General features: G+C 41.1%; 1 protein-coding gene across 14 annotated transcripts in view; it reads right to left on the reverse strand.

Moving 5' to 3' along the window:
• LTBP1 (latent transforming growth factor beta binding protein 1) overlaps positions 1–21,146 on the reverse strand; it is a 255,388-nt gene that overhangs the window by 167,253 nt on the left and 66,989 nt on the right. For all 14 annotated transcript variants that reach the window (XM_081796946.1, XM_081796942.1, XM_081796945.1 and 11 more), the window contains 2 exons: positions 19,017–19,241; positions 17,332–17,606 (listed from right to left, as the gene is read on the reverse strand). In XM_081796946.1, coding sequence (XP_081653072.1) covers positions 17,332–17,606; positions 19,017–19,241 — 500 coding nt within the window. The remainder of the gene's footprint in view (positions 1–17,331; positions 17,607–19,016; positions 19,242–21,146) is intronic.

Genomic DNA, 21,146 nt, shown 5'->3' on the forward strand with positions numbered 1-21,146 from the left:
AGTGAATGCTCCTCAGCAATGGAAGATGCTGACATCTTCACTGGGAGCAGAAGCTGGAGGACCACCAGGCAGGAATGTCCAGGATATGAAGTGGGTGACTTCTATGGTTTCTGCCAGGTCTGGGGTTCTGTGTTCAATACCTACTGATAGGTCACATTACTTGATTTAGAAAAGGCAAATTACGAGACACTGGAGCCAACCTGAAGAACTTTTGTTGCTCTCACATCTGTGTCCAGGACTGTGTTTGGGTAGATGCACTCCTAACCATCTTTTTAAATGTATTCCTTCCTTCCTCACATTAGTCTCTCCAGAGATGCTCACCCCAGGCTGAGCTTCCTCCTACAGGACTTATGTAAACTAGACAGAAAAGAGAAAAACATAGAGCTACCCCCAGCCCCAATTTACCAGTGCACTGGCCATGATTCTTAGAAGACTGAGTGCAAGAAAATAATTCAGGGACCTTTCCTCCCTCCCTGTATCAGCACTATGTCTCCAAAGGTAAAGCTATTCAAGAATTGTTACAATTGCTCCATGAATAGCCGTGTTTTACCTTTTATAACACAAAATTATCACACGCGATGGCACGAAAACCTTTAATTTTTAAAGTAATTGTTAAGAATAAACAGACTGTGGAATAATGTACTTTTCTAAATCTTGACCCGGCTGAGAAAACTTCAGACTTCAACCTCAGCTTTGAGGTACTACATTGGCACTTTCTTGATCCTCAAAGTTAAGCTGAGATTGCCCTTGTTTTTAGATCTCCCTATAAATACATGAGCAGGAATGATAGTTCAAAACTTACCATTTGGCAACCAAGGCCCGTCATTTTTGTCAATTAAAAACTCACCACTGGAGATGCTCCAGAGATGAATGGTAATTTGAGGAGGTTGTGATAAATATCGGAGCATGGCTTCATAAGATTTCATTTTCATGCCTTAAAATTACTAGTACCCACAGTATCCTCATTCTAAGAGTGTTTGCTGTGTTTTGCCGGGATCTGGGGAAGGAAGATCCAGTGGTGGGTAAAAGAAGAGGGTGCTGGATTATAATTAGCAAACCTGGATCCAAATCCCCACTCTCTCTCAGGAGCAGTGAGATGTTCACCAGACTGTCCAGCCTCTCTGGGCTAATAATGGGACAATGGGACAATAATCCCAACAGCAAAGGATTGTGGCGAGATTAAATGATGTCTGTCTGCCCTATCCCTTCAGCTCCTGTGCAGGGACTGGAAAAAAGTGACCCTTAAGATGTGTTGTGCATCAGGACATAGCATTCAGTAAACAGAGCGTGGGCTGAATCCTCGTCTGCCCTCTCAGCTGGTGTCCCGTGTTGAGTACAACCTAGAAAATGTTCAAGAGCTGGCTATCTGTTAGCTTCCTAGCATACATTTATTAAAACGGTTCAGATATTCCACTAGTAAAAGGGCCACTCGATGGAGATGGCCACCATGTCAAGGACCTACTATTTAGTTTTCCTATTTAAGACATTTTAAAATGACAATATCAAAATACTCTTGGGAATTATCATTTATCACACGTACAGAACTCGTTTTACTTTGTGATCAGGAACCATTCTACAATAAAGCATAAAATACTGAGTTTAAATAAAGAATGTTTTCCCAAAGAGAATAAGGCACTGGAGCCAAAAAAAAAATACAACTTAAAAATGTTGAAGTGATACAGATTTTTTAAATGCACTGAAGTAAAACATGAAAGAACAGAGAAGGCTGACTCACTGCAACTCTTGCAAGAGTATGCAGGACTGTGTTTAAGCAAGAGCTGAAACAAGACAGTGACTCAGCCGCTGGACTGGAGAGACAGATTCCAAAGAGATGGAGCAGCTCTAGCTAAGCCCAAGACTGACCACCAACTGGGAGAGGACCCAGGGGCAGGTGGGTGGGAGGGGAAGGGTGGAGGAAGGCAGGCCAAAGACAGAGGAACAGAGAGAGTGGGTGGGGAAAGTCAGAGAATGAGGCAGAGCTGAGCCATGGAGAATTTTCCAAATTTGGGATTCAGTTTGTGGTTAGGTACCAAATTGATCAGAAGATAGTTCCTTTTCCCAAAGCAAAAAGTTTTGGATTGCTTCCAGGGAAATATCTGGCATCTTTGAAGTAATGGCAAACACAGAAATATTGATAAAGAGGAGGAGAAAGAGAAGGAAAAAATTGTTTTTATATAAGTATAGTGTTCTACATCTGCAACTTCCCCTCAAGAGTAAAAAAGAATTATCAGCATAGAGTATATTGTTCATGGGGGAGTGGGGGGAGGAAGAAAATACATTTAAAGTCAACATGAAAGGTTATCAGAGGACCAAAAAAAACCAAAATTGGATAATTATTAAAGGACTAGTAGCAATACTTCTCCTCAAGGAAAGAGCACAAGGGAGGTTTTATTTTTTTTTAAGATTTTATTTATTTATGTGAGAGAGAGAGATCTCGTGTGCGTGCCCATGAGCGGGGTGAGGGGCAGAGGGAGAAGGAGACTCCCTGCTGAGCAAGGAGCCTAATGCAGGGCTCCATCCAGGGACTCCAGGATCATGACTTGAGCCAAAGGCAGACACTTAACCAACTGAGCCACCCAGGTGCCCCACAAGGGAGTTTTTAAGTTCAGCACAAAAAGAGCTCTTTCCCCAACAAATGCTATCCCCCACAAAGCACACACCCAGTCATCTCTGTGTCCATTAGAATTGGTGCTCTCTGAAGGTGAAATTGACCTTTCCACACAATCACAGTCCCTGTGGACCAAGTGAGTAGTGTAAAGATGATCCATAACAGAGTAAATGGTAAGAGCACACACAGCTTTTGAGGTTGGACCAACACGGGTTGACGTTGGCTGACTTGACCAGTTACCACATATATTATTACCATGGCAAAACTCTCAACCTCTCATTGCCTATATTCTCCTCTATAAAACATAACTAAAAATGCCCATTTTCACAGAGCTCTCAAGAGGACTGAGACAATACATATGAGACAGTTAGATGGCCAGCATGCACTAGGCTCACAATGTTAGATCCCTTTCTCCAGGACACTCACCTAGAAACCCGGGTTGATTTAACAAAGGACTAAGTAACCTAACAATTATTCAGTATACAATGTCCCAGATTCAATTTATCAAGAAAAGAGATATAAAAATAATTTAGATACAGAAATGTGAAAAGAAGGGGCGCCTGGGTGGCTCAGTCATTAAGCGTCTGCCTTCAGCTCAGGTCAAGATCCCAGGGTCCTGGGATCGAGCCCCGCGTCAGGCTCCCTGCTCCGCGGGAGGCCTGCTTCTCCCTCTCCCACTCCCCCTGCTTGTGTTCCCTCTCTTTTCTGTCTCTCTCTCTCTGTCAAATAAATAAATAAAATCTTTAAAAAAAAAAAATGTGAAAAGAAAAAGAAGATATTACAATTTTGCTAAAAATGTTCAAGTTTTCACAAAAGTGCTCTGGCTAGTGAAAAAATAAATGCTCAAAGAATAAATGCTATGGAAGATTTCTAACTGTATGGATTTCATTTTAATTCTCAAGAAACACATGATGTCACTGAATTACATAATTCAACCAGTTAATATCAATGTTCAAGTAGCAAATTTCACTTTGGGGACATCCAGATCCTTTTGGTCACCCACCATGTCTTGGTGCCAAAAGATCAAGACCATGAAGCCAGAATAGCAGAGCCCACTCTGCACCTCTTGCCTACAAGCACCCAGGGCTTAGTCATAAAACACTGCAGAACATGGAACTCACTAAAACAGATCCCAGAAATATATCTGTCCTTCTAGGTTCAGCTGGTGTTATCCACTGAATATGTGCCTCATCCCCCAAATCCCTATGCTGAAGCCCTGAGCTCTAATGTGATGACATAGGGAGGTGGGGCCTTTGGGAAGTAATTAGGTTTATTTTTATTTTTTTCCATATTCATATAACTTTTATTACAGTATATTGTTATAATTGCTAATCTCTTACTATGCCTAATTTATTTATTTATTTATTTTTAATTAATTTTTTTCAAATTTTTATTTAAATTCTAGTTAGTTAACATACAGTGGAATACTGGTTTCAGGAGTAGAATTTAGTGACTCATCACTTACATGTAACAGTGCCCGTCGTAAGTGGCATTTAGTGCCCTCCTTAATATCCATCATCCACTGAGACCATCCCCTGCCCACTTCCCCTCTATCAACCCTCAGTCTGTTCTCTAGAGGGGAAGTAATTAGGTTTAAATGAAGTCATGAGAGTGGAGCCACCATGATGGGATTAGTGTCCTTAGAAGGAGGGGAATGAAGACAGAGCACAGATTCCCTCTCTTTCTACCACATGAGCACATCAAGAAGGTGGGTGTCTGGACACCAGGAAAACAGCCCCACCAGGAACTGAATCTGTGAGCATCTCGATCTGACTTCCAGTCTCCCCAGCTGTAAGAAAGTAAGTTTGGGTTGTGTAAGCTACCCGGACTACGGTATTTTGTGATGGCAGCCTGAGCCAATGTATACAGATAGCAATGGTTTCTTGTGAATACTCCATGTCCAAAAGAGATGGCCTAGGAGCCAGGATGAAATAGTACAAAGAACACTGAAGTAGGAACCACAAAGCTCAGTTCTAGTCCTCACCAACCGCAAAGTCAATACCTGACGTGAAGCTAACTAATTCACTTCTCTGGACTTTAGCTTCCTCATCAACAAAGTTTTAAGGATGCTAATCCTCAATGATGTGCCTACATTCTATGATTTTATAAAGGCTCCAGTGCAGAGGTAGAGAATAACCAGGGAGCTAGGAGTGGAATGGTTTGCCGTGTCAGGGAAATCCTATGAAGGTCAGTGTTCCTTAAATGTCCCCTGTCTGGCCAGATGGATACAGGACATTACATGATGCTGCCTGTTTGCCAGTCCTAACATCACACCCTGGCCTAGATCAGTGTGATCAGTGATAATCAGTATGGGTCTCCTCTTCCTGACCCTACTTCATGCTCACCCCTTTCCTGATAGCCAGTATTCACAAAAAAAGGTAGCTCTGTCTTCCTGAAAATAGTCTCAGCTCTTAAACAGCTATTTTCTAGATTATAGTAATTATAACGAATTGCATTGTGATTATCAAGAGGCAAAGTATCAGAAATTATTCAAGATAGTCATGGAGATGCAGATTTTGCATACCTTGAGCTGTGACCCATTATAAAGTCACGTTATGACTGATCACCCCATACTGCATGGGTGTCCTGTAAATTATCCCACCTATGCAGTTGAGATGTTCATCTCCATCCAGAGCTAGATGATCTTATTCCAACGTTCTGGCACAAAACTGAGGTTTTCTGGCAAACAGAAGCTCTACCCTCAGTACTCTAAATTTGGTTGAGGAATGTGAATCCCTTTTTTGGAAATCCTGGACTTCTTTTCGTAAAAACCAGAATGAGGTCCCTTACGGGGAAGTTCTAACTGTATATAATGGGGTGGATTCATCCAAACTTCTGTCACAGCTCTTCTTTATTCCTATCATCAATCTTTTTCACTATGATACAAACACATCTCCACTCCGGCAAAGTGACTTCTGCCCATCTTCCAAGCTAAACGGAGTTCCTGTAGCCTCTGGACCGACTGTGGCCCCAAACTAAACTGGAAAACCTCGGGAGAGCTCTTCAGTGTCCATGCACTAGAACATTAAAATATGTTTATTTCTATGTGCCAGTAGGAAAGAGGGTCCAAATATCTAAGCCTATCATTAATGCAACTAGAGCAACATATGTGATCAACTTGTCCTAAAAGCCTGTTGTCGTAAAGGAGAATATCGTACGACAGAGCACTGGCGGTGTAACAGGCATTGTCTCATAAGAAGAGGAAAACGCTTAAATACTTCCAGATTTTCTAAAAGAACTTGTAAAAAATTTGCTTTGGCTTGAGCAGAACATTCTTTATAGGCAAGGTTTTTTTTTTTTTTTTTTTATCCACCCAGCTTTCTTTTATTAGAGTAATTAAAACAATGTTAGGCATTTGGGGTATCTGATACAACCATAATCCTCTGATATTTCAGGCTATTGATTTTACAAAATATCTACTGTGACTAGGGCATTAACTGCTGGAAACGTATCCACATTGATTTCTGACAGTGTATTTGTTTAAAGCCTGCTGAAGCCAAACCATGGGCTTCAAGGAATTCCAGACAACTACTTTAGTTTATGAAATGGTATTTTAAAAGTTACACGAAGGCAGAAATGGTTTTAAAAAGTAACCTACAAAGGGGGAAAAAAATTCCTAAGCATGAAACTTCTGATTCTGCTTGACATCTTTTCTAAAGAAACAATTAAATTTGAGATATTTCCTCCATCTCTACCATGATTTGAGCATTTCAACAGTCGTGATATATGTATCTTGCTATTCTTACATTGTGAAAAGAATACGTATTGTCATGATTATATTCTGACATCATAATTCCCGTTAGTCTGTCCTTGCAGCAAAACAACACAAATCACATCATAAATCCTAGCACTCGATGGTGAGAACATGAAATTTATTCAAAGTTCCATTACCAAGGATGTGACTAAAAAGACAGACTCGTGTTGAGGGGGAAATAAAGAGGGGCATACAGACATAGCTGTTATTACCATGACAACCGGATCACTCCCAAAATGATGACCATAAAGGCCTCTTTTCCCCAATGCTTCTTTCTACAACTGTATTGAGGGAAATTTTCTGTATTAAGCTTCAGTGCTTCTCAGGTTCTTTTTTGTCTATGTAGAGATCATGCAAGGAACAAAAAACATTTTGGGCCTCATACCATTGTGTAAATTTTAACACGTGCCTCATCTGGTTACGCTCCCAGGTTTTCTGTGCCTTATCCAAGTACACAGAACTCAAAACTAATAATTACCTGTGGTTTGGTTGCAAATAGTGTAGAAAAACTAAATGCCACAAATCATATTAATAGGTTTCTTTAGTTCCCTGGGAGCAGGAAACCAGGTCTGTCTTGACCACACTCTGCCGCTTGTGGTGGGAACATTCACTGCTCACCAAAGAACCACTTGTCCCAGCTTCCCCGCATATGCCAGCTTCCTAACTACCATCAGTCAGCTCAGACTACTGTTAACAAAATATCCCAGACTGGGGGGCTTAAATAACAGAAGACCATTTTCCCACAGCTCTACAGGCCTAAAGGGCAAGACGTATGAGCATGGCCAATTCCGGTGAGGTCTTTCTTCCTTGCTTGTAGGAGGCTGCCATCTTGCTGTGTCCACATATGGCAGAGAACGGGAGTCGGGAGTTCTCGGGTATCACTTCTTAAAAGGACACTAATTCTGTCATCTCAAGGCTCCACCCTTATAATCTCACTGAATCTTAATTACCTCCTTATTGACTCTATCTCCAAATAAAGTCACATTGGAGTTTGAGATTTCAACATATGTTTTGGGAGGGCCACAATTGAGTCCATAGCCCTGACAGGCAGGGCCAAGTGACTCATTCTGAAACAAGGGTTGTAGGAAAAGGAGTGTCCCCTGCAGCACCTCTTTCTCTCCATTGTAGGAATTAAGGAGGCCACATATTCCAGACAGCAAGCATTAACATGGTGGAAGCCCATCAGCCTGAAACTCAGAGAGATCTAGCACAGAGCTCTCTGCAAAATGCAAGCTTTTGTTATGTTCATTTAGGACGGCCGCACAACCTAGCTGAACCTAATAACATATTTACTGACTATTCCTCTCTGCCCAGCACTGAGTCAATTCCTAAATGGCCCTGCCCTCACAAGCAGCACAGCCTTGTGGGGAAAAGAGGATCAAAAACAACAATTTGAAGATAATTACATTCAAAATGGTCTGATTGGATTCCAAATGCAGTAAGAGTTCAGGGAGGAGAGAGAGAACGTGGGCTGAAGGATTGGAAGGCTTTTTGGAGGAGCCAACATTGGAGTGGAGGCTCTCGGGTCAGGCTGGATTTGGGAGATCATTGTAGGTCTTGATGTATTTGATGTTTGTGCAGTTTGCTCTGTCCACAGATCCTGTGCATATGTAACTCTCAGCGGCACGTAGGACCATGGTGGAAAAGAAGAAAGATGTCAAAATTATCACAATCAGAGGACTGCAGGGCTAAAAAAGGCCGTGGTAGTCTTCTCAGCCAAAGTTATTTGAAAAACGAACAAAACCGAGGGCCAGAGATATGGCGAGTTTGCAAAACGGAGAAAGATCTATGGACCTGGAAACCCCAACAGAGCTAGTCCCTACTTCTGAGCCTGGGGTTTCACATAAGTAAATGGGAGACAAATATACCAACTTTTCCTTGTGTTTTAAAGGTCAAGTAAGGTCATAAATGTCAACATTCTCCATCAGCTATCAATTTTATACAAATGCACTGTCTTACTAGGATGCCTGCCCCTAAGCCCCAGAACGTTCATACCATTTTCTGAACAACTCTGTTAAAGCCTGAACATTCTAAACCAGACCTCTTCAAAGTGTCATCTTGAAAGCATTGCTGTTTTCGTTCAAAATATTTAGAGCTCCTCTGTCTGGATTTCAGAATTCTCTTCAGGGCTGAAGACATACTATTTTAAATATCCTCAATGGTGCAAATCCTTGCTTGCTGGAGGCTGAATTGACCATTGGAAGCCTTCGATCCATTGAGACTCTAGCAAATGAGTGAGCTGCAGAAGATCAAAGACAGTCTAATTTTCTTATGCAGCTCATAAACGGATTCCGAAACAACTACTTCAAAATAGAAATTGCAAGTCTGTTTGCACAACAGCATCACTAGAATAAAGACAGTCTCATAAACAAAGACCTCAATGCGACAGAATATTCTATCTTATATATACCTTTTCTGATATATAAAAGGAGACAACAGGAGAAAAAAAATGGAAGGATGAGAAAGAAAAAGAACCCTGTACTATCATCATTGTGGGAGAAGGGTCAGGGCAGCGCAGGGGAGTCATTCTGTAATCTCTCAACACAGGGCAATGCTGCTTTGTTCTCCACAAATTTATGGGTCAGATTCCAGGGGACTGAGGTTTATTTCGATTTTTTTTTTTAAGTAAACCAGATGATTCCACTTTGTTTTAGCAAATCTCAATTCTAAAGGATCATGTAGACAAAGCCAAGAAACAACAGACCCTAGAATATCAGCTGCAACTCCTTAAACATTTTTGTAATGTACAGAGCCCAAATCAACCGGCAACTCAAGCCTTGGTCCCTTAAAACTACTTCCAACATACTCAGAATTGTCATCGTCAAATATCATGACCACAAAATCATGCCACGTTGCCAGTATCTGAACTGACCTCACATGCTTCCATTCTCAACTGCCCCATAATTCATTTCAATGCCTGTTGCTCAGCAAACATGGGAGTCTAATTATTAATAGGATATATTATTTTAGTGAGCCTAGAGGTATAAAACAAGGAAATTTGATATTCCATGTCATGATAAAGGCATTTTCATTGCCAATAAAATGAAAATCATCTGAGATCAGGGGCTTGAGGAGGACCCAGGAAATGTAAACGTGTCTATGAAACAGGTCAAGCGGTGTGAACACTCAAAGGAGTGAACACTTCTGGACACTCGTAGGCGCCCAGAAGACTCTGGCCTGGGTGAAGAACGGTATTAGGCAGTAGGAAGGGTAATGTCTGGGTCATCGTCCATTCTCTGAAAGACTCTACTTCAGTTCTAAGAATCTATATTTTGATTATCCTAATGTCTCAGTCCCACACTCAATCCAAGTCAAACTAGCAGTTCTCCCTGCCCCTGGCAGAAGCCCAGTGACATGCAGACATGCTCCCTTTCCTGCAGCTCTTTCTCCCTTTGGATCTTATCCCTGTCTTTACTGATCCTTTCAACTCGAAGGAAGAGGGGCCCTGCACGAAGGAGGTCTGGCAGAGGCTGCTGGAACAAGACCAGCCACTGCTGGAGAGCTCCAGGCTCCCATCACTGATATGTGTGGGACACGTTCAGGGATACCTCTGCTGTTGACACAGGTAAGCTTCAGCAAGGTGGCCACTTTAGAGCCACTGGAGACAACCAGACTCACTAACACTCAATTAAGTACTTCTTAGATTATGCCAAAGGAGTATTTGAGTGGGATACTGAAGAAAAACCCAGATGTCATAGGAAGTGCCTGGTGTTAATGACTTATTCCACCCGAAGGAGGCCAAACTTCAGTAAATGCAATCAGCACACCCCAGTGGGGCTCTCTGCTCACAGAGAGGGCAGATGTCTGATAGCCCTGGCCCAGCCTTCCCCAGTCACTGCTCAGCGGTACGTCTGCAAGAAGATGAAGGCCAAGTTCACCTGGGACGGCCCTGCCCCTCAAAGCATGTGGCTGGGCAAATGGGGAAGGGGCGAGGGCCGCATGCACACCTGTACCCACTGGTGACCCTGCCTGGGACACTCCGTCCCCCTTCCCACAGAAGGGGATAATACATCCGCGAGGGGCCAAGCGTCTTTGGCAAAATGTCTTATCGTTATTCCTTCTTTAGAAGTCTCAGCTCCAGGGCACCTGGGTGGCTCAGTTGGTTAAGCAACTGCCTTCGGCTCAGGTCATGATCCTGGAGTCCCGGGATCGAGTCCCGCATCGGACTCCCCGCTCAGCGGGGAGTCTGCTTCTCCCTCTGATCCTCCCCCTCTCATGCTCTCTGTCTCCCATTCTCTCTCTCAGACAAATAAATAAAAAATCTTAAAAAAAAAAAAAAAAGAAGTCTCAGCTCCTTATGTCGCTTGTGGCCTCAGTTGAGCGAAATAACCCATATGAAAAGTGTTACAATGATTCTGGCACCATCCCCATCAGAGTATCCTCAACCAGCTATTTCATCTTAGCTTTACACCTCATTCCAACAACACTAACGGTCACAGCAGAGGCGACTCTGTGGAAAACTAAAGATTTCTAAGCAGAACTTAATGTCCCAGACCCTTTAATTGAGCACTAAATTCATTTTCCATCACTGAGAAGAGATTCTTAAAGTCTGGTCTCTGTCTCTATATGTAGAGCGGTAACAATCCACATGGCTGTCTATGCATCCATCTGTATTTTTTTTCTGCCATGTGGGACTGACAGGCCTGGTATCTGTTTCCCTACTTTCTCATCAGCTTCTGTGTGGTAGAAACCAAGAAATATTTTTCTTCAAAGTCCTGTCACAGAAGAATTGAGACTTTTTTAAAAAGTACTTTCAGCCATAATTAGGATAGTTTCCACTTTGATGAGCTCACACTTTCCTGTTAATTTCTCCATGTTTACTTAAAAAAATTTTTTTAAAACAAAAGTTAAGTGCATCTGTTTGACCCTTCAAAAACTGTGTGTGTGTGTGTGTGTGTGTGTGTGTGTCTTATTACTAAGGTTTAGAGACTGGGGATGTTATTGAATTTATCTGCCAAAAAAGACCTATTTCCAATTATATCCAATTATTTCTCCAAAGGCCCATTCTGTTTCCATTTTTCCTGTCTAAAGAGAACTGTTAGAACAACTTCTGGAACCTCTAAGAGGATCCCCCAAATAATTCTTGGGTGCTTTAACTCAGTTTTGCCCCAGCTCTTATTATTTGTATGAGCAGGAATTAAAGCAAAGAAAGGCTTTTCCAATAATTTCTGGACTTCACAGCAAGTACTGCTCCTTTCTCTTCTTCCTAATCCACATAAGGATTATTTTTTTCTACAGAATGCGTATTAGAGAATTTAATCTTAGAGTTTGTTTCTTATGGGTTTTTTTTTTTTTAACTTATGGACATTTTATACTTGCAAACTACAAAAGTGGGTTTGCATGTTGTTTGATCATCTTTATCTGTGCTAAAGCACTGTACTAAAAATATCTTTTCTGTTTACACCTACTTCAGGTTTTCCAGTATTTCTGTTCTTAGTTAACTCAGGTGTTTATATGTGGAATTTTCTGCTCTTTTGGCATTTGCAACAGGAAGGTCTTGAAGTACTTGAATTTTTTGTCTCGTTTTGTAATGTCTGTGTCTAATTAAGGGGCATGGTCCCATGTTTAACAAAGAGCACATGACTGCACAACTGGGCAATGGCAGAACCAAGCATGGACGCTGGACCCCAAGCCCTACATCATGATTCTAAACACTTCTCAGACAAGGTCTTTTCATACCATCTGGCATCATTAGGTCACTGCAAATGTTTGTTTCCAGCAACTGGGCAACAAATAAAACATGCTTAAAACAACCAAAAACTCAAATGCCAAGTAAGTTTCAAATTTAGGTCACTGTTAAGAGAACCAATTTAAAACAAAGGAAACCCGTGTACAATGGAAAAGGTATACATATTCAATGTCCCTGTGATGGAAAAAGAAATTGGAGGGGTATTTTCTGAAATTTGGCCTCTCCTTAGAGATGAAAACTAGCATGGAAATGTTCAAGTTTTAAGCATTTGAAATAACATGAGATTTTTCCTAAAAGTAGTTGGTAATTGTAGCCATTGGAGATGTAATTCTAATTTGATCTATACAGTAAGCAAACCCTCCAAAATGTTTTCAAACATGTATCACAATTTACTTCAGGTAGCACAGATACCTAAATGCCAAAATTATAACTTGCTGACTGCTTCAAATTTGATTGACATTCAAGAAACCCAGTCCTCTTAGCCACACCATACGTTCCATTATTTTCTATCCTTTTAATACTTTAACATGAATTTAATGATGCCTGTACCCAGCCGATTCACACAGAAATAAATACTTTATATGGTCTGAAGAACAAGAAATTATTTTTAGGACTCAAAAGATGGAACATCACTTTCTGTAACAGTAACTAACAATAGGATGGATTCCTCCTCCCCACTTCACCTCCCGCCCTTGTATCTTGACACACTCTGTCAGTGAAAAACATTGTAAATTTCCAATCACATTATTCCTGCTCTTTTCTCTTCATAATACAAGCCAAAGAGATGTCCTCTGTTCTCATGATTTCATCACCACTAGATCTACTTGCTGCCTACTAAATCTTGTCCATTCATCCATTCTCATTCCATCTCTGAAACAACACTGGGTTTCCCAATTGATACGCAAGAATACACCATTCTTGATGTCAGTCAAGGATGGGGCTGCTTAAAACAAAGATGTAGTTACTCATCTTCACCTTACTATCCTCCCCCGGGGTCAGTTAATCAATGAGAGTGAGCATTTATCTGATTTCTGAAGCAAGGAATTTCAGAAAGGTCCAACTCATCACCATCTTTTTCTTTGCCACAGCCCATAATCAAATCCTGATGCTTGATTCTTCACAAAAGCTCAGAGATTCATCTTTATTTTCAACTTCACTTCTTAGACTGGACCCTGGTCAATTCACAAATGGACCAAGGCCAACTTCTCTTCCCTGGCCCTCCTCATGTCTACCATTTCCACATCCACCCACCCATTCTTTCCTAAGTTGAAACTTCCAAAATTACTTTCTTAAAATTCATAAAATGTATCAAAGTTACAACTTTTAAGTTCAGCTTAAAATTCAATTACTCTCAAGTCGAGAAAATGATCATTTTTCTGTTTCTTTTCCTCAAGAAGTTTTCAAATACTCTTATTCAAAGAATAACACAGTGATCACTTGAATACTCACCTCTCAGAGTCAACAACAGTCAAAATTTTGCCATATTTCTGTGTAAAATGCATTTGAAAATAAATTATAGACATCATGGCATTTTACCCCTAAAACTTTCAACATTCATCTCTCAAGAATAAGGACACGGTCCTACATAACCCCAACATCATTATCATACCTAAATAATAGTAATTCCAAAGTATCATCTAATATCCAGTCCCATTTAGATTTCCCCAATTGTTCCCCAAATGCCCTTGAGAGCCAGGTGTTCCATGTGTGTGTTTTTCTAACCAGGATTTGATTAAGCTTCATATGTTACATTTGTTATTGTGTCTCTTTGTCTCTTTCTAGAAAAGTCACTCTGCCTTTTTTTTTTTCCCATGAGAAGATTTTTTGAAGAAACCAGGCAATAATATCCTACATTATGAATCTGATGGAGGAGGCAGGTGTGTGATATTTTTAGTTGGCTTCCTCATTCCCTATGAGCTGGAGAGATTAAGGTGTAAGGGCTTGATTAGATTCAGGTTAAACATTTTTGGCAAGAAGACTTCAAGGATGATGTGTAAACTCCACACTGTATCACGTTGGGAGGCACATCACGTCAGCTGTCGTACTTCTAATGATTCTGACTTTGCCTGCCTGGTTAAGGGGGCTTCATGAATATTATTACCTTGACACCAAGTAGTTTATATTGCACTATGCCTCAGGTGTAAGGGGCTTCACTTATCTGTGCCGACGCATGCCAGGGATCCCAAGCTATTTCACTTCTCTGGTCTTTCCTGACACTCCTTTCTCCATTTCTTGTATTGTTCTCTTCCCTTTGTTTAATTATTCTCCCCCTCTTCTGTGCAAGCTTGCTCTCCTAGCCAGTCATACATTTTCCTCCACCATCCAAGCAGTTCCTGAAATTCTACTGTACAAAGATTCCCTGAATTAAGTACATGATCACAGCTCATGTTGGGTTTTCAACCCCAAGTTTACCGTCTAATTACTAGAATATGCCATAGAAACAAGGGCAAATTATGCCAAATTTGTTCTCTATATGACTGTTTATGGCAGCACATAAACACAGGTGCTTACTGATGACTCTAAGGCATTCAAAGTCCCAAGAGCCAAAATCTGCAGCTTAATAAGAGTGTTTCAAACTGAGCAAAGCAATGTGCTCTGAGTGAGCATTTATGCAGTTGTTTCTGCAATTCATTCAAAATCTACCTACATCTCCTGGAGTTTTGTTTATAAACTAACCACAGCAAAAAGTACACGTATTTTCCAACACCCTTGTAGGATACATCTTATATACTATTGACTGTTTACCAGTAGCGCATATTTTTTTAAAAAAGATTCTATTTATTTATTTGAGAAAGACAGAGACAGAGCACAAGCAGGGGGAGGGATAAAGGAAGAGGGAGAAGCAGGCTCCCCATTGAGCAAGAAGCCCTGACACCAGACTCAATCCCAGGACCCTGGGATCATGACCTGAGCCGAAGGCAGACGTTTAACCAACTGAGCCACCCAAGCACCCCAGTAGTGTGTATTTTTAAATACCTAGATCATCCTAATTACACAAATTAACTGGGCAATCACAGGCACCCAGCAACACTTCTCAGTAACAAGAAGACAAATATACACTGAGAATGTTTTCTGAAAACAGGTCTTATTTTGAAGCTGTGTATTAGTGACTACACATGCAAAATAAATTAAGAACTGAGATCACTGTCTGGATCATTCACACCAAAAGTCAGAAAAGTATCCAGATAAGGCAAAAGTATTCCACAGAGTTCGAATTATTTGGGTAACTCCAACTATCCAATTCATTTTGACTGTATTATCCAGCTTAGGCTTAAAAGTAAATAGTTTGTTTTTACCCTTTCTAGTTAGCAGTCATCTCCCTACTATTATACAAAAATTCTAAGTTTGTTAATGCCTCATTTTCTTGCTTTTTAGGCTCTGTGTTCCAACTTGGAAATTAGGGAGAAAGATACTGGGCATGTAGTTTTAAAAGGACCTGCTTTTTCCTTTTTCATGACCAACCCAAGCTGGAATGACTAAACAATGCAAATGGCATCAAAATCATCCTCTCTCTCCAAAGCTAACCCAGGGCAACACTGTGAAGTATGAAGTTTATGTTCTGCCCACTGCCCCTATCAAAACCTGCCCTTAGCAGGGTGCCCGGGTGGCTCAGTCGGTTAAGTGTCTGCCTTTGGCTCAGGTCATGATCCCAGTGTCCTGGGTTAAGTCCCACATCTGGCGCCCTGCTCAGTGGACAGCCTGCTTCTCCCTCTCCCTCTGCTTGCCGCTCTGCCTATTTGTGCTCTCTGTCAAATAAATAAAATCTTAAAAAAAATAAACAAAAAAAAAAATAAACCTGCCCTTAGCACAAGAATCCAGTCTTCACTTCTAAGCTAAATTTAAATTGATGATGTTTCTTCCCCAAAAAGCATTTGCTTAAGCCCAGTCTTCAACTGAGCAAAGAAAAGGTGCCCTTCAGTGGGCATATTTCAGGTATCTGCTGGCAGGTGATAAAGGTTGTGTTTGGGCAATCAAGCCTTCCTTGCTTTACTGAAATTACAGGACATAAGCAATCACCTACTTTATTTTTAAGTTTGACTATCTGGATAGATAAGTATCTTCTAAGCTAATATTTGCAGAGTTCTCTAACGTTTGCAAAGCGGGGCTCACATTACCTTGCCTCATCTTGATAGACCTCCATATTCTTATCTCTACCTTACAGATAAGGAAGCTGGTTTCCTAGCACAGTGCTGGGCCCATGGCTGTAGCCAAGACCCTTAACTCTATCTACATGGGTGCTCTTTTCTGTTTGGGTCTATAAACCAATTTTGTCTTACTGCCCTGGAAGAAAGATTATAACCCTACCATGGACTTGTCCAGTACCTAAAAAGTATTTTCTAGGTTTCTAAAGCAGTAATAATTGATTCTATTACCTACAAATACTTCCCACACGCAAAATTTTTTTTTAATATTGAGGTAACAACAGCTAAATAATAATACAGTTACCCCATCCTCTCATGGGGGATCCAAACCACATCAAATGACAAGAGGAGAACCATAGGACAAATCAACATCATTATAATGTGATCCCATACAAGTAGCACAAAGTAATTGGGGTAGAGGAACCAATATATTTATATTGCCTTTCCTATGTACATTCAACAATGAGTTTTAAAGAAAATTCAGCCTTTCTCCCACATTATGATATAAATATAGGCCTAAAGTTACATGTAAATTCAATATTAAAATGCATTTCAAACAACTCTTGCATTGCCATTCTAGTTATGAATTTTTTATCAGGAGAGAAAAGATGCCAAGTTATTAGTACAAAAAGGGGTCAAATTTCCTCTCTACCTACAACCTGCAAGCTACTGCAGAAAGGCAGAAAGGTTTTCAAACATCTTTGCAGAATACATCTCACCATACCACATCTCATGCCCGACACGTTTCAGGCACAAATTACCTTAAGTGAAAAAATATATAAGCAGGCAATCATGGACTTCCAGGAGCAATTATGAAAGGTCACTACTTAATATTATAGAATGAGGACAGCAAACTTTTTCTGTACAGGGCTTTGCAGACCACACTTTAGGATTTGGCTATCAAATGATCTCACCGACACTACATAATTTTATCATCAATAGCATGAAAGCAAGGATACACATACGTAAATGAATGGATGTGTCTGTGTTCCAGTAAAACTTTATTTACAAAAACAGGCCCGTGGGTCAGTTTGCCAACCCCTTCTGTAGAAGATCATCTTACCAAGTCTGGCTTTCCTACTAATATGAGACCATATCTAGAAGGTGTTCCTAACATGGGCTAGACAGTGTTGCTTACCTGTGACCCAATGGTTTCCTGGAAGCACCGGCCAAGCTGTGTCTTAGCGGCCACGGGATAGACATGGGGGATGACTTGCTGGTGAGAGTATGTGGAATGTACTGTCTGGGTCTTCTGGCCGGGAAGCCCTTGGTAAGAGATTTGGGATTGGCCTGGTTGAGCTTCCTTTGCCTTCTGGCCTGTTGGGCCATCGATTCTTGAAACCTGATGTATCTGGACTGAAGCCTCAGGAGGGTGCTTCACATGGATATTGACTATGTTGGGAGGAAATTTCACTAAAAGAGATCAGGAGAAAAACTTAGTCATGAATAATTAACATGCGAGTCAGCATGAGAGGAAATAGTAAGTACACACGTATGTATTTATAGGCATATATACCACCCCGGGGATAAAATATACAGAGTATATATGCATTTTTGCTGCATAGCCATCAACTCTGGAGAATAAGAGGGTACTTCCAAAACACAAACTAGACCCAAATTTATGTATTTTAAGGGATAAAACTGGAAGTATCAAGAGAAATTAAAGCCTCTCCCAGTAACACATTCATGAGACAAAAATTTTTTCAGAGTCAGAAAACTATGAAATCCATGCAGCCTGTGGTCATAGGTGGGTACATTTTATCAAAGGATAGTAGTAAAGACTCAAGAGTTTGATTACTTTTGCATCTCTCAGAGTTTCCACTGCCAAACTTGGAAGATTCACCATTCTACATCAACAGAGGAAGTAACAATTTCACCAAGCGTAATCCTCTTAGCCTGAACAGCAGAGTGTGGACGTACTCGTGTGCGTCTTGGGCCTCACCAAAGACCTATGTGTGATATTTTATATCTGTATTTACTTTCTGCCGCTTTCAAATACAATTTCATCTTCTGATGCTAACATTCAAGTTTTACAGAGTAAAGGCCAGTCACACTTCTCTGACCCTTTTTCAAAATCTGGGCATGGAAGAGATGCCAAGTTTAAAAAGAATGAGTTAGTCATAGAATTTCTGAGCTCCGGGGCGCCTGGATGGCTCAGTCGTTAAGCATCTGCCTTCAGCTCAGGTCATGATCACAGGGTCCTGGGATCGAGCCCCGCATCGGGCTCCCTGCTCTGCGGGAAGCCTGCTTCTCCCTCTCCCACTCCCCCTGCTTGTGTTCCCTCTCTCGCTGTGTCTCTCTGTCAAATAAATAAATAAAATCTTTAAAAAAAAAAAAAAGAATTTCTGAGCTCCTAGTTTACCTTCCTCTACAGATGAATAAACTGAAGCCCAGTGAGGTTAACTGATTGTTTATAACTAAAACCAAGCACTCTTCAACTACAAAATAAACTAGGTATTCGCCAGCGGGTAGTATATGATCCACTAGCTTATTCGTCCTATACGGGCCTGAACACAGCCTTGCTCATCTTTGTTTCCCTGCCAGAAATGTGCGTGTAACAGCTCTTGGTGCTCAGAGCCAGCAGAGAAGGATGGGCTCCTTTCTGGTTTGTTTCCTGGATTCCAAATCTCTATGGCCTAGAAAGTACCGCAGCCACAAAGGTGGGCCCATCTTCTGTCCCTGCTGCCACTTCTTGGGCCACAGATCACATACTTCTTTCTGTTTCAATACCAGCCCTGCCGTGTGCAGATATTTGCTTCCGTATGGGTTTGGCAGGTTACCAGAAGTCCGACGAATGGGCAAAAAGAAAATAAATAAGCTTACCTTTGACTCCTTGTTGGCTAGTCATGGTCAGAGGCAAGGTATGTGTGGAGTGGACTACATGCGTTCCCAATGCCTTGCCTGACTGCTGGGAATGCTGATACAGCTTCGGCATGCTGGCACCATGGACTGGGATCTGACAAAGCTTCCCTGTGAAATTTGGAGGGCACTGGCATTTGTCCCTTGAACTGCACTGGCCGCCATTCATACATGGAAGATGGCAAATGACTAAAAGGGAACAGAGAAAATGTGGAGAGTTGGTTAGTTTCTCAAATGCTAAGTAACAACCAACCAACAAAACTCCCAAAACACACAGCCCATTAGAACCATCATATTCCTGCTGACTTTAGAAACAGTCAACAGGGCGCCTGGGTGGCTCAGTTGGTTAAGCGACTGCCTTCGGCTCAGGTCATGATCCTGGATTCCTGGGATCCAGTCCCACGTCGGGCTCCCTGCTGAGCAGGGAGTCTGCTTCTCCCTGACCCTCTGACCCTCTTCCCTCTCGTGCTCTCATTCTCTCTCACTCGAAAAAGAAACAGTCAACAAAGAAGTCACTACATGAAGAAAACAATAGTCTCTATTATTATCTTCTTCTTCCCATCTTATATCATTTAACTCTCCAATTGCTTATGGGTGTTCTCCCCAACAATGGAAAGAATTCAGGGAGAAGAATATATATATATACGCACACATACATATATATATAGTCACTCAGGATTATTATCTATATAATTATTATATATAATTATTATATATGTTATATATTATATATAATTATATATATCATATATAGATTATATAAGTATTCTATAATTACTTTGCTTTTGTGTTTTATTATTTATTAACTATCTCCCAAGATTATAAAGTCCTTGGGAAAAAGAGGTATGTCTGGCTTAGTGATTTTTATATTCTTAGCATCTAGAATAATTTCTGGCACACAGGAGACATTAGTTATTTCCTCAAAAAATAAACAAAGAAACACATGAGAGCGCTAAAAGTATCTGTTGAGGGTTTTCTCTAAGACAGGGAACTAAATGCTAACCAAAATCAGGGGGAACAGTCTGGGTCCTGCTGTATCGGAATGTGCCATCTCATTGGGATAACAAGACCACAGTGAAACCCGGAAATAGCAGAGTGATTAGTAGTACGGACTTGAACTGATTTAGAATAAAAAAAGATAAAAGGACGCATAGGGTAAAGAACTGCAAGGGGAGTTTTAAATTCTGTCTAAATTCAGCTTATAGCCAACTTCTTGATCTCTAACAAATTCTTCCTATCAGCCTTTTAACGTGATCAGATTCCTACCAGCTTGAACATGTAAAAGCCCCTCAACTCCACTTCCTTCCAGCTTCTACCCTCTTTAAAATTTTCTCCTCCATGACCAACCTTTCAAAGAACTGTCCGTTCACTTGTCCACACACTACAATCTAGCTTGGACCTCGCCTCTCTTCTACAGGACACTACTCTTACCAAGGTGACTCAGAGGCTCCATGTTGCTAAACCCAATGGACAGATTTCATTCTTCCTTTGATTGCCACCACATCTCACTCACCTATTGTGCTCCTTCCTCTCTGCCCATTTCAACTTAATATTCTGCACAGACTCCATTTTCTATGCCTTTTAAGTATTGGTATTTTTTTTTTTTTAAGATTTATTTATTTATTTGACAGAGAGAGACACAGCGAGAGAGGGAACACAAGCAGGGGGAGTGGGAGAGGGAGAAGCAGGCTTCCCGAGGAGCAGGGAGCCCGATGCAGGGCTCGATCCCAGGACCCTGGGACCATGACCTGAGCAGAAGGCAGACGCTTAACGACTGAGCCACCCAGGTGCCCCAATTTCTCTCTGTTTTTGGTCAGTCTCCAGTGTCTTCAGATTGTTGTTTTTTATATTTTTGTCTAGAATATTAATTCAGTACCATCTTGGTTTTGAGAACAACAGATTTGCCAGGAATAGCAACTCTGTGAGGCAGAAAGAACAAAGAAAATGAATCTGGAGTTAGATATATTTGAGGGTTTTGGTTTTTTTTAAGATTTTATCCATTTTTTTTTTAAAGATTTTATTTATTTATTTGACAGAGAGACAGTGAGAGAAGGAACACAAGCAGGGGGAGTGGGAGAGGGAGAAGCAGGCTCC

This window comes from Leptonychotes weddellii, chromosome 10 (assembly GCF_054177405.1).
Source record: "Leptonychotes weddellii isolate Sample4059 chromosome 10, ASM5417740v2, whole genome shotgun sequence".
NCBI classification, from domain to species: domain Eukaryota; kingdom Metazoa; phylum Chordata; class Mammalia; order Carnivora; family Phocidae; genus Leptonychotes; species Leptonychotes weddellii.